Source organism: Salvia hispanica, chromosome 2 (genome assembly GCF_029641045.1).
Source record: "Salvia hispanica isolate PSC_SH4W2 chromosome 2, Shi_PSC_v1, whole genome shotgun sequence".
In the NCBI taxonomy this organism is placed as follows: Eukaryota; Viridiplantae; Streptophyta; class Magnoliopsida; order Lamiales; family Lamiaceae; genus Salvia; species Salvia hispanica.
Window position 1 is genome coordinate 14,369,420 of NC_142693.1, and position 12,209 is coordinate 14,381,628.

General features: G+C 38.7%; 3 protein-coding genes across 3 annotated transcripts; 1 reads left to right on the top strand and 2 right to left on the bottom strand.

The window, feature by feature from the left end:
- Nucleotides 1–575: 575 nt before the first annotated feature.
- Nucleotides 576–2,655, bottom strand: LOC125202617 (LEAF RUST 10 DISEASE-RESISTANCE LOCUS RECEPTOR-LIKE PROTEIN KINASE-like 2.5). Its single transcript, XM_048101058.2, has 2 exons — nucleotides 2,628–2,655; nucleotides 576–1,854 (listed from the first exon to the last, which is right to left on the bottom strand). The coding sequence occupies exon 2, from the start codon at nucleotides 1,679–1,681 to the stop codon at nucleotides 746–748; it is 936 nt and encodes a 311-aa protein (XP_047957015.2). The 5' UTR covers nucleotides 1,682–1,854; nucleotides 2,628–2,655; the 3' UTR covers nucleotides 576–745.
- LOC148931620 (LEAF RUST 10 DISEASE-RESISTANCE LOCUS RECEPTOR-LIKE PROTEIN KINASE-like 2.4) lies at nucleotides 1,863–4,307 on the bottom strand. The gene is made up of 2 exons (XM_089064383.1): nucleotides 3,527–4,307; nucleotides 1,863–2,660 (listed from the first exon to the last, which is right to left on the bottom strand). The coding sequence occupies exons 1-2, from the start codon at nucleotides 4,284–4,286 to the stop codon at nucleotides 2,608–2,610; spliced, it is 813 nt and encodes a 270-aa protein (XP_088920509.1). The 5' UTR covers nucleotides 4,287–4,307; the 3' UTR covers nucleotides 1,863–2,607.
- A 6,584-nt stretch (nucleotides 4,308–10,891) lies between these two features.
- On the top strand, nucleotides 10,892–11,730 carry LOC148931621 (uncharacterized). The gene has a single exon (XM_089064396.1). It carries the CDS (start codon nucleotides 11,164–11,166, stop codon nucleotides 11,602–11,604), a length of 441 nt encoding a protein of 146 aa, XP_088920522.1. The 5' UTR covers nucleotides 10,892–11,163; the 3' UTR covers nucleotides 11,605–11,730.
- The last annotated feature ends 479 nt before the right edge of the window (nucleotides 11,731–12,209 follow it).

Consider the following 12,209-nt stretch of genomic DNA (forward strand, 5'->3'; position numbering starts at 1 on the left):
TGGAGACGCTGGGGATCGATCCGGATCTGGAGAGCTACGACCGCGGCAACATGAAGGCGTGGATCGGCGCAGCGGCGGCGGACCTGGCGGCGTGCGCGGAGGCGGATTCAGAGGTGGGGAAGAAGGTAGCTGACGTGGCGGCGGTGGTGAGGTACGGCGAGTTTTTTCTGGAGAACAGCGACGTAGTTAATTCGCAATTCCGGTGGAGCCCGAGATATTCGAGTGATTGGGGAAATAAGGTGCCTGAGAATTTAATCACAGTTACTATATTTGGGTTGCAGTATTTACCGTTGATTTTCTTATTCTGCTTGTATTTACGAATTTATTAAAAGAATGTTTTTTTTTTCATTTTTATGTATCAATTTTACTATTAGATGTTTATATTTAATCTTATTTTACCAAAAGTTGTGTTCTTTATATAGGTTCAAAACTTACATTTTTAGTCATATAAATTCACGTTAAATGATTTTAATCTCTGATTTATCATCAAATATGTTAGTACAATTTGTCTTCTTTGTGATTTGTACATGATGATTATTGAATGGCTTATATGTATATGTGCATAAACAAGTTAATCAATAGTATAAAAAGATTTGATTGGTGAATTCTTACAACATCAGTACTCTAACTTCAAGAGTTTCACCCTGAAAATATGTAGCACAAACAAATGCCGTAAAAGATACTGCATCTTCCTCAAATAATGTCTTAATTTGCTCTTGAGACGTCCACAATTTAAAGATGGAAACTATTGTATCTCCATATGCATGGAAGATGAAAACTGTAGTGATTCAAGCAGCGGAGCAGAAGGGAAAGATGGCTTCGGCGGCATCTCTATAGACTCCACACTCCCTTGTAGCATCTCCACAACCTTACTTATCGACGGTCTATCCGATGGAGCCGTCTGAATGCACCAAACCCCTACCATTAACATTTTCATTTTACTTTCTTCTTTCTCATCTCCCATAATCACATCATCAATCTTCTCCTTCTTCGCCAAAACAAGCTCATAAACACTCTCATGAAAATAGTTTTCACTCGATTGGATTATAGGCTCGGTCGTTTTAGCCATCTCTTTCGCTCCCACCATTTCAAGGAGCATCATTCCATAGCTATACACATCCGACTTGTGAGACACTACCCCAAAATTTCTAGAGAACACTTCAGGAGCAATGTACCCTATAGTCCCTCGCATCCCAAGCAGTGATATCATGCTTTGCTTCTTCTTGAAAAGTTTAGCAAGCCCAAAATCAGCGATCTTGGGGCAAAAATCTTCGTCCAAGAGTATATTCTGAGGCTTGATGTCGAAATGCAGGATCCTCGTGTTGCAGCCTGTGTGCATGTACTCAAGGCCTCGAGCAACCCCAACCGCAATCAAGTATAGCTTGTCCAACCCCAACGAAGATTCTGGATTTGAGTAGATGAACTTGTCCAATGATTTGTTGGGCATGAATTCATAGACTAGAGCCCTTTTCTTTCTCTCGAAGCAAAATCCTAAGAGCCTCACAATGTTGACATGCGAGGTTCTACTGATGCTTGCAACTTCGTTGATGAATTCCTGCGCGTCGTCATCGTGAGTATCGGTTAAGACCTTGACTGCAACAGGTTGACCGTCATGTAGCTCACCTTTGTAGACAATGCCATATCCTCCTTGTCCAACCTTGTCTTTGAAGAATTTGGTCATTCTCTTGATCTCGTAGTAGCTATATCTCTTTTGTGACAGAGATGCATGGTTGAGTAGGAATTGCTCCACGTTCGAATTTTTAGTGATTTTCCTCAAGTATTGCAATATGCGATTTTTTCTGAAGAAGCAAATTATGATTGATAAAATTATAGCAAGTGCGCCGACTGAACTTCCTGGGAATTCATAGAGTGCAATAAGTCATATAATTAGTAAACTGAATACTTAATTACTTCCTCCATCCCGAAATAGGAGTCCGTAGAGATGACTCAATACAGATTTTAAGAAATATAAAAAGAATTATGGAAAAGTTAGTAAAACACGAGTCTCATTTTTATGAGTATTACTTTTATAATAAAATGTAAATAGAATGAAAGTCATTTTTTGTTTTTAAAAAAGAGAAATCATTATTTCTCTGAATACCGCAATTTTTTCAGTACAGCAGTATCAATTTTCTTATACCGTGGTATACCACGTTATACCTAATTTTCGGTATGTATAAAATAGAATTAAAAAAAATATCTCTGAAAATCTTACTTTTAAATATTTTGCATTACGGTATACCTTACCGTACTTCGGTAATACCGCAATAACGGTAAGGTAACGGTATCAAAAATTAATCATACCGAATTTTCCTTACACCGCATTGCGGTATATCAAAATTTCGATATGATATCAGATTTTGTCACACCGCAGTTTCGGTATGGTATATCCACCCCTAGGTCAGACAAAGGCTTTATCCTGCTATTCTTCTTTCTGAGGGCCTATTAATAGGATTCTGGATCCATTGGCAGAAAGAATGAACGATCATAAAGGCTAGCGGGTAAAAAAAATCTCTAATCACAAAAATGTGAGATCTAGTAAAAGTGAAAAGAGACTCTTTTAATAAGACCACAAAAATAACAAAAGAAAGAGCTATTATTATAGGACTAACAGTAGAAGGGTTTACCCGCAATAATTGCAAATTTCGGTACATTAGTTCCTGAAATCAAAACGATTAACCGGTTAGATCATGTGTGTAATGATTAATGTGAATACTCGTTACCATATCATTATTTATATATATTTAATACTAATTAATATCTACGCAAAATCGGACATTTAAAAGTTAGTTAGAAATTGATCAAAGTTTATTAATTTACCGTTCGTTTTTTCATGTACATTTTATTTCATAGCGTATATATGTCCATGTTGAGTCAAACTTGAATAATATTTAATAGACGGAAGGAGTAAATCACACTTCCACAATTATGTGACGCTATTTCCGTGGAATCTGGTCTTTTTTTTATCAAAATCAGATAAGTGATAGTTCAGAATTACCATGAAATTTTTTTTATTAGCAATGCTAAAGAAAATTTGCAACTACCTTCGTCCCCCAAATATTGACACAGTTTGACCCGGCACGGATTTTAACAAATGTAATGAAAATTGAGTTGAAAAAGTTGGTGGAATGTGGATCCTACTTTTAAAGTATTAATTTTATAATAAAACGTGAGTATGAATGAGTTAATGGAATATGAGATCCACTACTAAAAATGGTAAAAAGTGAAGTGTGTCAAACTTTCAGGGACGGACCAGAATGATAAACTGTGTTAAACTTTCAAGTACGGAGGTAGTGATAATTAATGTATTTGAATCATATCACTCATTTCAACCTATATTTAATTACTGTATTTGAATCATATCACTCATTTCAACCTATATGGAGTAATATTCTTGGCTTCTTGCACAAAAAGTCCAGCAATATATCTACGACTAGTAGTAGTAGGCCATGCATCCAAGAAAACAACCATTTTGCAGCAGCCTTTGATTGACCAACAGAGAATGAAAGAGAGAAACAATTGTTACCGTCTGAGCAAGTTGATGGAAGTGAAGTATTATTAGAACAGTGGCAAACAAACGATCCCGTTCCACCGGAGCCACAAGCTCCACCGGAATTCAAGCACCTCTGGCAGTTCTGGTTATCCACTGACCACTGGATCGAAAATCCACCTTGCAGATATGCTTGCAATAGTCTGAATGATAAATTGGGGTTCGGATTTGATCCCAACCTCGTGGCTGCAGATTGAGTCACCCGAACAGTAACTTCAGGGCCGATGCATGTGGTACCAGCTGTCAGTTCAATTGTTGTTGTGAAGTAGAAAGTCTCGCCGCTACTGCAGTTGAACTGATTGGGCTGTCGGGGTTGGGACGGAGGAGCAGTGCAACCATAGAGCAGAGTGATATTCTGATCATTAGAGGGCAGATCAAAACTGAAAAAAGTGGTATCTAGGCTTGTGTTAGCGAGTTGCTGAGTCTGCGCACAAGGGCTGTTCCATAGGTCGTCTCTCGCCACCCTGAGCGTGCTCGTCTCGTCGTTGATTTCAAGGACGCGGTAGAGTAGTGATGAGGTGTTTATGAAGGGAACATTGTATCTGCAGATTATCTCATATCCCACAGCGCCGCACGACATAGGCCGGTTTGCGCCGTAGAATGGATAGGGTATATCCTCTACATCTCCACATCGGAATGGCTGCCTGCAGGTTTCGTACTGAGTCTGCTGCGATACGACACAGCTTGGGATTGCAAATAGCACGAGGAGGATTAGGGGGACAAATCCTCCATTCATTTTTGAAGAATATGATTTTGATTAATCAACTGGTCTTAAACATTACATTATACATATGTATGGCATTGACTAAGTATGCCATTTTGAGTCGATTTTTCCAATGACTGGAAGCTTCTGCGACGGCGTAGGAGGATTAATGGTAAGTTAGATAGGATGAAGAATCCACTGTAAATCTGGCCTCAACACTAATTTTACGACTGATGAATAAAAACTTTAGAAGTTAGAATATACACAATTAGATTATTTTGAGAGTAGTTTGATCGTTTTCGTTTGTCTCTGTTCTTCCACAAGCAACAGTGAATCAGTAAAACATCTCATCTTTTCCATGGACGTAGATCAAAAGATTGAACCACGTGAATTCAGTGTGCATTTTCTTTCTTGTTCGTTTGTGTGTTTGTATCTCAACATATTTTTTTCCATCTTGCAATCTTAATGATAAAAATATTGGTCAACAATGTGAGTATGTATATACAAAAAGCAGCAGTATATAAGCAATATTGAATACCTACTACACTTAGCTTATCATATCAAGTATGTCGGAGTGTATGCACACTTCCAATCCATATATATAGCGTTATTGGAGTGTTGGTAACACATTCCATGTATGTACAAACACAGCAATAGTAGGCTATTTGTTAATGAGATTAATCATTTTAAGTGTAAGATCTTAGGCAGTATTTTGCAGTCAGAAATGTTCTAATAATTCTAAGAGTAAAGGCCGAAACTGATCCTGAACATATGACCATTTTACGATTTTGGTCCTAAACTTTATCTTTTGGATTTTTTGGTCCTGCACATTTCAATTCGGATCACAATTTGTCCTCCGTCAATAGTTCCGTTAATTTTATAACAGTCAACGGGTTTAACCCAATTTTGTCCAAATTAAACTTTTAATTCTTATTTTTAAAAGTCACTAATTTATTCCATAATTATTATTTTAGTAAATATATATTGGGCGTAGAGAGACGCGAGAGCGAGAGCGAGAGGCCACTGGAAAACGAGCTCCATCCAAACAAGCCCGACGAAGAAATGCGGACTTTCAGAGGTCAAATAATCGCCGTATTTTTCCGTGTACCAGCTCTTGAGCTCCAAAAGGAGCGGCGGAAAGAGGTGCCGCGGGAGACAGGATTGGGCGGCGATGTTGAGGAAGAAGAAGAAGAGCACAACGTCGACTAGATTGTAGAGGAAGCCCATCTCGGGGAAAAGGTGGAGTTTTTAACTGAGGAAAATTTGTGGGCTGTGAATTTTTGGATGATTTTCGTGAATGTCGAGGTTTTGATCGGCAGTGTAATGAGGATCTGAGAAAAAAAATTAATTTCAGCACAAGTTTAGAATCATAGCTGCAATCACACGAATCATAACCGCCGAGATGGCGAAATCGAGCTCCGCTGCGCCTGCGAGAATGCGACCTACAACTCCAAGCAGAAGGTTGTGTTGTCGATGAGGGTGGCGAAGACAACCGTAATGTGGAACAAAGCTGGCAAATTGGGGCGCTGTCGCGCCATCGCGTTATCGCAATTTCAGGTGAATTTGAATTAATTAGTGATATGAATTAATTAGTGACTTCAAAATAAGAATTAAAAGTCTAATTTGGTCAAAATTGGGTTAAATCCGTTGACTCTTATAAAATTAACGCAACTATTGACGGAGGACCAATTGTGATCCGATTTGAAATGTGCAGGACCAATTGTGATCCTAATTGAAATGTGCAGGACCAAAAAATCCAAAAGATAAAGTTTAAGACCAAAATCGTAAAATGACCATATATTCAGGACCAGTTTTGGCCTTTACTCTAATTCTAATTGATATAGTAATATACTTCATCCGTCCTGTTTAAGATAACACGTTTTCCTTTTTAGTTTGTCTCAACTGAGATGACACATTTTCTTTTTTGGAAACATTCTCTCTCCAATTAATACACTCAACAATTTTTTCTCATTCCTATTAAAATATTCATCTTTCTTTATCTCTCTACTTTAATACTTAAACTTATATTTTCTTTTTCCAAAACACTTTAATCAATAACTCCTAAAATTCTGTGTCGACTAAGAAATGTGTCATCTTAGTCAGGACGGAGGGAGTATTAAAATGTTATACATGAGTAATAGCTGTCAACATAATCAACATAGCGCGTCTTTTGATTTTTTGTGTAAACTTCAAAAATCAAATCACAAACTTTTGTATTCATGTTTAATTTTCTCAATCTGTCCCAACCTGTTATTTCTGGCAAAATTAAGCAAAGGATAAATCTAAATGGATACGCCGGATTTATAATAGGCCAAAACGACACCGTTCTTGGTTCAATTAATCAATTTTAGATTATTTTTTAAATTATTTATATTTTTTTCATCCTAGCAAAAATGGTTTGACCAAACTCATTACCATTCCCTCTAGACAGAGCACTGGAGGACAAAATTAAGAATAAGGGGAACAATTATATACTCCCTCCGTTCCATTGTAATGGAGACGTTTCTTTTCAACACGGAGATTAAGAAAAATTGTGTTCGGTAGACTGGTAGAGAGATAAAGAGAGAAAAAAAGTAAGAGAGAGTAGTAAGTGTGGAAAAATGTGTTGACTTTTACTGAAAATGGAAATGACTATATCACTACAGAACGTACCAAAATAGTAAAATAACTCTATTACTATGGAACGGAGGGGGTATACCCAAAACACCAAAAATATGAATAACCTAGTGATAAAATGCTCTTTTTCTACTTGTTCAACCTAGGTTCCAATCCTCAAAGTTAAGATTAGAAAAAATATACTACTTCGTATTATTATTATTTTTATGTTAATATTGAATGCTTAGTCAAGAATATGGACATTTTTTTTCTGCAAAAACCAATATTATATTAATCAACATGAGTTTTTTTATACTTTATTCTAAAATTTAGATAATTTTATTTAATTAGCAATTCAAAATTAGTGCTAATAAAATCAAAACGGGTCATCACATGTGACAATATATGAGATTTAAAATCACACTTGGGTAGCGGAAAAGTTAGAAGTATAGCCGAAATAATTACCCTTTAAAATGTAAAAAAGCAGAAACATTTCCAAAGGCAAACTAAAATGAGATTTAACTTTAATTCGGATTATTATTTGAACAATCATTTTTTCAATATCTTTACATAAGGCTTGTCATCTTGATTCAAGCACTTTCAAGTTTGAGTAGTCCCGACCCACCAGTGAAAAAGAAAAGAATATATAGAATAAAAGTTAAACGAAAGTTGAATTCAAAAATCTCTCCCAAATTTAGTTATTGGGGCATTTTGCTTGTGAAAAATATATCTATGTCACTATGTGCCCAATCGTCTTGAAAAAACTTGGAATGACTCATTGTAAATTTATAAAATTATTTTTCACATTTTGTTTTATTGATTAATGAGCATTATTAAGTGTGTTTTTTTTTGTTGAAATGACAATTGAAATTGCATATACTTATTAATTCTTGCAGCTTCCTTGTTTATCTATGTTCATCATACATGCCTATAACATGCGTATATATTTTCACTATAGCAAAATTAATAGAAACATTCATAATTGGAAAATAAGTAGACATGCAAATAAACACTATGTTCTCAGCAATTATTCATAGACATGCAAATCATTACATAGATTTGCACTCTCCAATATTATGCAACATAGTCCCTATAAGTGAATAAGAAAGTAACGAAATTTGATTTTTAAAAAATATTGGAAAAGAACAAGTAGCCCAAGCACCTTTTGACCATCTTCCCCTTTACTTTTTCTTTTCTTGAGGAGATGGAAAAAGCATTTACAATAAAAGTGGGGACTAATTAGAGATTCTTGCCTACAATCTACATTCAAAAAAAAAATCAATACATCAATAATAGAGTTTCGATATTTTTAAAATAAGTACGATAAGTAGTTCGTCACTCACACTTTTGATGTACATCTGAGTGACAACTGATAGTTCATTAAACTAAATTAGGCCTTTACTACAAAAAAATTATAGACACACTAAAGTGGGATGATCCTATAAACAATTTTCATTTGAAGATAAGTATGCATCTAAAATGGCATCTTGCATATTAATTACACGTGTTTATCAGAATCTAACACTAAACTAAAACGTGGACGATAATGTATAACATAGTTTTCTAGTATTCTTCTTACAGAAGATTAATTAAAATAAATGATATGATAATAGTATGAAAGTATCAAAATATAAAGGTTTACTATGCCTTTCACCCCAATTAAAATGACATACATTTTTTATTTATCTCGACCAATATAACATATTTTTATTTTAAATAACTTCATTTCTCTAATTAATATATTTAATTATTTTTTACTTTCAATTAAATCTTTAACTTTGTTTCTCTCTCTAAACAATTATAATAACTAAAAACTTCTAAAATTAATATTATCAATTAAAAAATATACTGTAACGTTCCATAAAAGCATCTTATGGACGTCCGCCCGCCTTAGCCACAGGCGGGCGGCTAGTGTGTGGCGGACATCCGCTACTGCATTAGGCTAACGTGACGGATGAACGGGCGATGGATGAGAGGTCAGGCACGGACTAACGGGTTAGCCGATCGCTAGCCTATTGCGCGGCGAGCGATAGGCTAATCCATTTTTTTAATTTTTTTTAATTTATACTCTATATTTAAAACTCATTGCACTTCATTTTTTATAAATACCAATAATTAAAATGAGTTAATCGTATTTGTAAATTTATTTGCTAGGCTGGGGCATTGGCTAGGCTATTGCTAGAATGTTGTTTGATTAGCTTATAACTAGGCTGTGGGAAGTGTGGGAAGAGCATGATAATATGATAGGAGGAGTTTTTGACTAAGCTATTGCTAGCCTATGGCTAGGCTATCCTTATTATGGATGCTCTAATAGTAATTATTTTTTTTTTAGTAAAAATCAATCATATTTCTTCTCACTTACTTTATTCTCTTTATATTTTATTTATTTTTTTAAAATTTAACTTAATATATTTTTTTCTAGATTATGTGCCGTAAAAAAACATCTCCACTGCTGTGACACGGGATAGTAGTAGAATGTATTTGTAAGGGCATCCACTATAGGGGCGGCGCGCCGGCCGCCCCCTTCCCGGCGGCGCCGCGGCGGTGTATAGGGGGGAAGGCGTCCGCCCCGGGGGCGGACGAATTTGTTGGGGCGGAAGGGGTATCGCCGGCTTTGCGGCGAGGACGGGCCGCTGGAGAGAGAAAAGCGGCGGCCGCCGCGCCTACCTATTGCGCGGCGACACCGCCGCGGCGGACCGCCGGTTTCCCTTTTTTTTTTTTTTTTAATTTCGAATTTTTATTTAATTTATTGACTTATTTAAATAAATATCCACCAATTTGTCTTCCACTCCACACCCATTTTCACTCCACCCCCAATTTCACAACCCTAGATTTTACCGAGATGCACGGGAGAGACGAAGATTCACCCGGCACGGAAGAATCGGGATATGGATACTATCCTTCTTCCCAGCCATCTCAGCTGTGGGGATCGAGTCCCACCCCCCGGGGATCGAGTCCCAGTCGCCCTCCATTCCAGTCGTGGTCACCGACATCCCCGCCATGGCAACAAAGCCAATATCGGGCTCAATCTTCTCATCAGAGGAATTTGGGTCGTTCGGCGTTTGGAGATTATCGACCCACTATGGACTCGCCCAACCATCCGCGGCCGGATACCCCTTCTCACTCTTTCCAGCGCACCCAGACTCCCTTGTCTGATTTCGATAGGTTCACACTGGAGCAGATGATGGGGATGATGAGTCCGGGCCTTCCGGAGACCCCGCCGATGAGATCTGGCGGCGACGGTGGTGGTGGGAGGGGCGGCGACAACGGTGGTGGTGGGAGGGGCGGCGGCAACGGCGGTGGGGGGAGAGGCGGCGGCGGCGACGGCGGTGGGGGGCGGGCCGGCGGCGACGGCGATGGGGATGGCAGCGGCGGTAGCGATTCGCCGGTAACAAGTCGGGCCGTGCACTACACCAAAGACGAGTCGATTGCTGTAGCGAGGGCATGGGATGCCGTCACATCCGACCCCTGTGTTAGCACCGATCATACCGAGATTGGCTTTTGGAAGCGCGTTTTGTTGACCTACAATGAGTTCAAGCCAACCTTTTTTTTTCCTAATGTTTCCGAAGATGAGGCCGATGTTTCCGACTCCGCCACCGAGTAGATGGTGGCGGTGTTTTTATTTGTTTTTGTATGTTTTTTTTTTAAATGTTCGTTGTGTAATTTTTCGGTATCCATGAATACAACGAATATTTGGTCTCATCGCACTTTTTAATTTTATTATTTATTGTCTCGTTCTTTAATTATTTTTAGTCCGATAATTTTAATTGTAAAATTGAATTAAAAAATACAACAAGAAAAATAAAGTGAAAGTTGTCCACCAAAAAGTGTTCACTATTGCTGCGAACACTTTTTTTTAAGACTGTGGACAAATAAAATGAGACTATGGACAAAAAAAAAAAATTGTCCACCAAAACTTGTCCACCTATAGCGGATGGACTAACATACACCCTAGTAAAGTGAAGGAATGAGAGCCACATGTAAGAATGATGACATATGGAAGCCTCAAAAGACCCACCCCTCCATCTCTCTCCTTTTTCTCTCTCTACACTTTTATTTTCTCTCTCTTCACGCACTCCCATACTTATTCCTTGAAAATAAGCATAAACAAGCAACAAATTATTCCATCCCCATCCCTTTCCTTCACAACAAGCCCAATTCTCACTTTTCCCCTCTCTCCCCTCTAACTATATTCCAATCCCTAATTTCTCTATCTTATTCCACTCCGATTTCCTCAGCCATTGAATCTAAATCCACAAATCAACCGATAAAACAAATCAATTTTGCCAGAAAATCATCAATTGAAGAAGGGGAAATGGCAACTCTGCAGAAATTCAAGCTCCTGGCGTGCGCCGTCGCCGCCAGTCCTGCTAGGAGTCCGTCGGCGAGTCCAGTGATCCACCTCCGCCGGAGAAGAACACTCCGAATGCTGCTCAGCCGCGCGACGGGCGGAGGCGGCGGCGGCGGGAGACGGCTGCCTCCGCGATGCTGCGATGCTTCCACCGATCGGAGGGGGAGCAGCGAGAAGAGAAGCGCGCCGGAGAAGGGGAAAGAGTCGTTGGTGAGCAACAAGCTGAAGGATTTGTTTGTTTCGTCGCCTCCGCCATCGGATAATGTGCGAGAAATGCTGCTGCCCTCCGGCGGCGAATTGAGGAGAGGCGATGGACGCTCTCTCCGGCCGCTGTCGGCGACTTTCCGGCAACGATTGTTGTTGAGGAGAGCGTGGCGGCCGGTGCTCGGCGGGATTCCAGAGTGAAGGTGGCGGCGGTGTGTGTTAATTCAGTGGCGATGTTTAATTCTGTTGTAACTGTATTTGGAAATCGTAACACCTTGGTTATTTTGTTTATCGTTTTATAATCTAATCTTGATAATTTATTTACCACCGAATGCTAATTCTATGAATTGCTTTCCTTTTACGAATGGGCAATTAGGATAGCTTTCATATTACTCATTTTAGTCAAGCACACGGTATCCTCAAGGCTAACGGCTTGATTTTATCTTGGACCATTAATTAAAAAATGTAGTCCACTACTCCCTCCGGTTAGTTAAAAATAGGGGACATTTGAAACAGGACAGGTTTTAATGGAAAATCTAGGGACATTTGAAATGGCACGAATTTTAATGGAAAGTTTGGTCTAGTAAGATCATCATCCACAATAGTAAATAGGCCAGTCATATGCTAGCCTATTTCTCCTCCTGCCACATCATCCAGCACTAAAATTCCTCCTGCCATGTCATCAGGACAAGCAACTGGACAAGCAATAGGCTAGCCACAAACGCGTTGGACCCCTAATTGCCGCCCATCGGGACTGGAGCAAACCAAATACGCGCTCCACATCCTTGCGTGCCGACTTCTGCCGT

Coding starts and splice junctions, on each gene's coding strand:
- LOC148931621 (XM_089064396.1), top strand. CDS start 11,164: ATGGCAACTCTGCAGAAATTCAAGCTCCTGGCGTGCGCCGTCGCCGCC.
- LOC125202617 (XM_048101058.2), bottom strand. CDS start 1,681: ATGACCAAATTCTTCAAAGACAAGGTTGGACAAGGAGGATATGGCATT.
- LOC148931620 (XM_089064383.1), bottom strand. CDS start 4,286: ATGAATGGAGGATTTGTCCCCCTAATCCTCCTCGTGCTATTTGCAATC. Junction 2,661..3,526: donor TCCATCAACTTGCTCAGACG/GTAACAATTGTT, acceptor TTTTGATTTCAG/GAACTAATGTACCGAAATTT.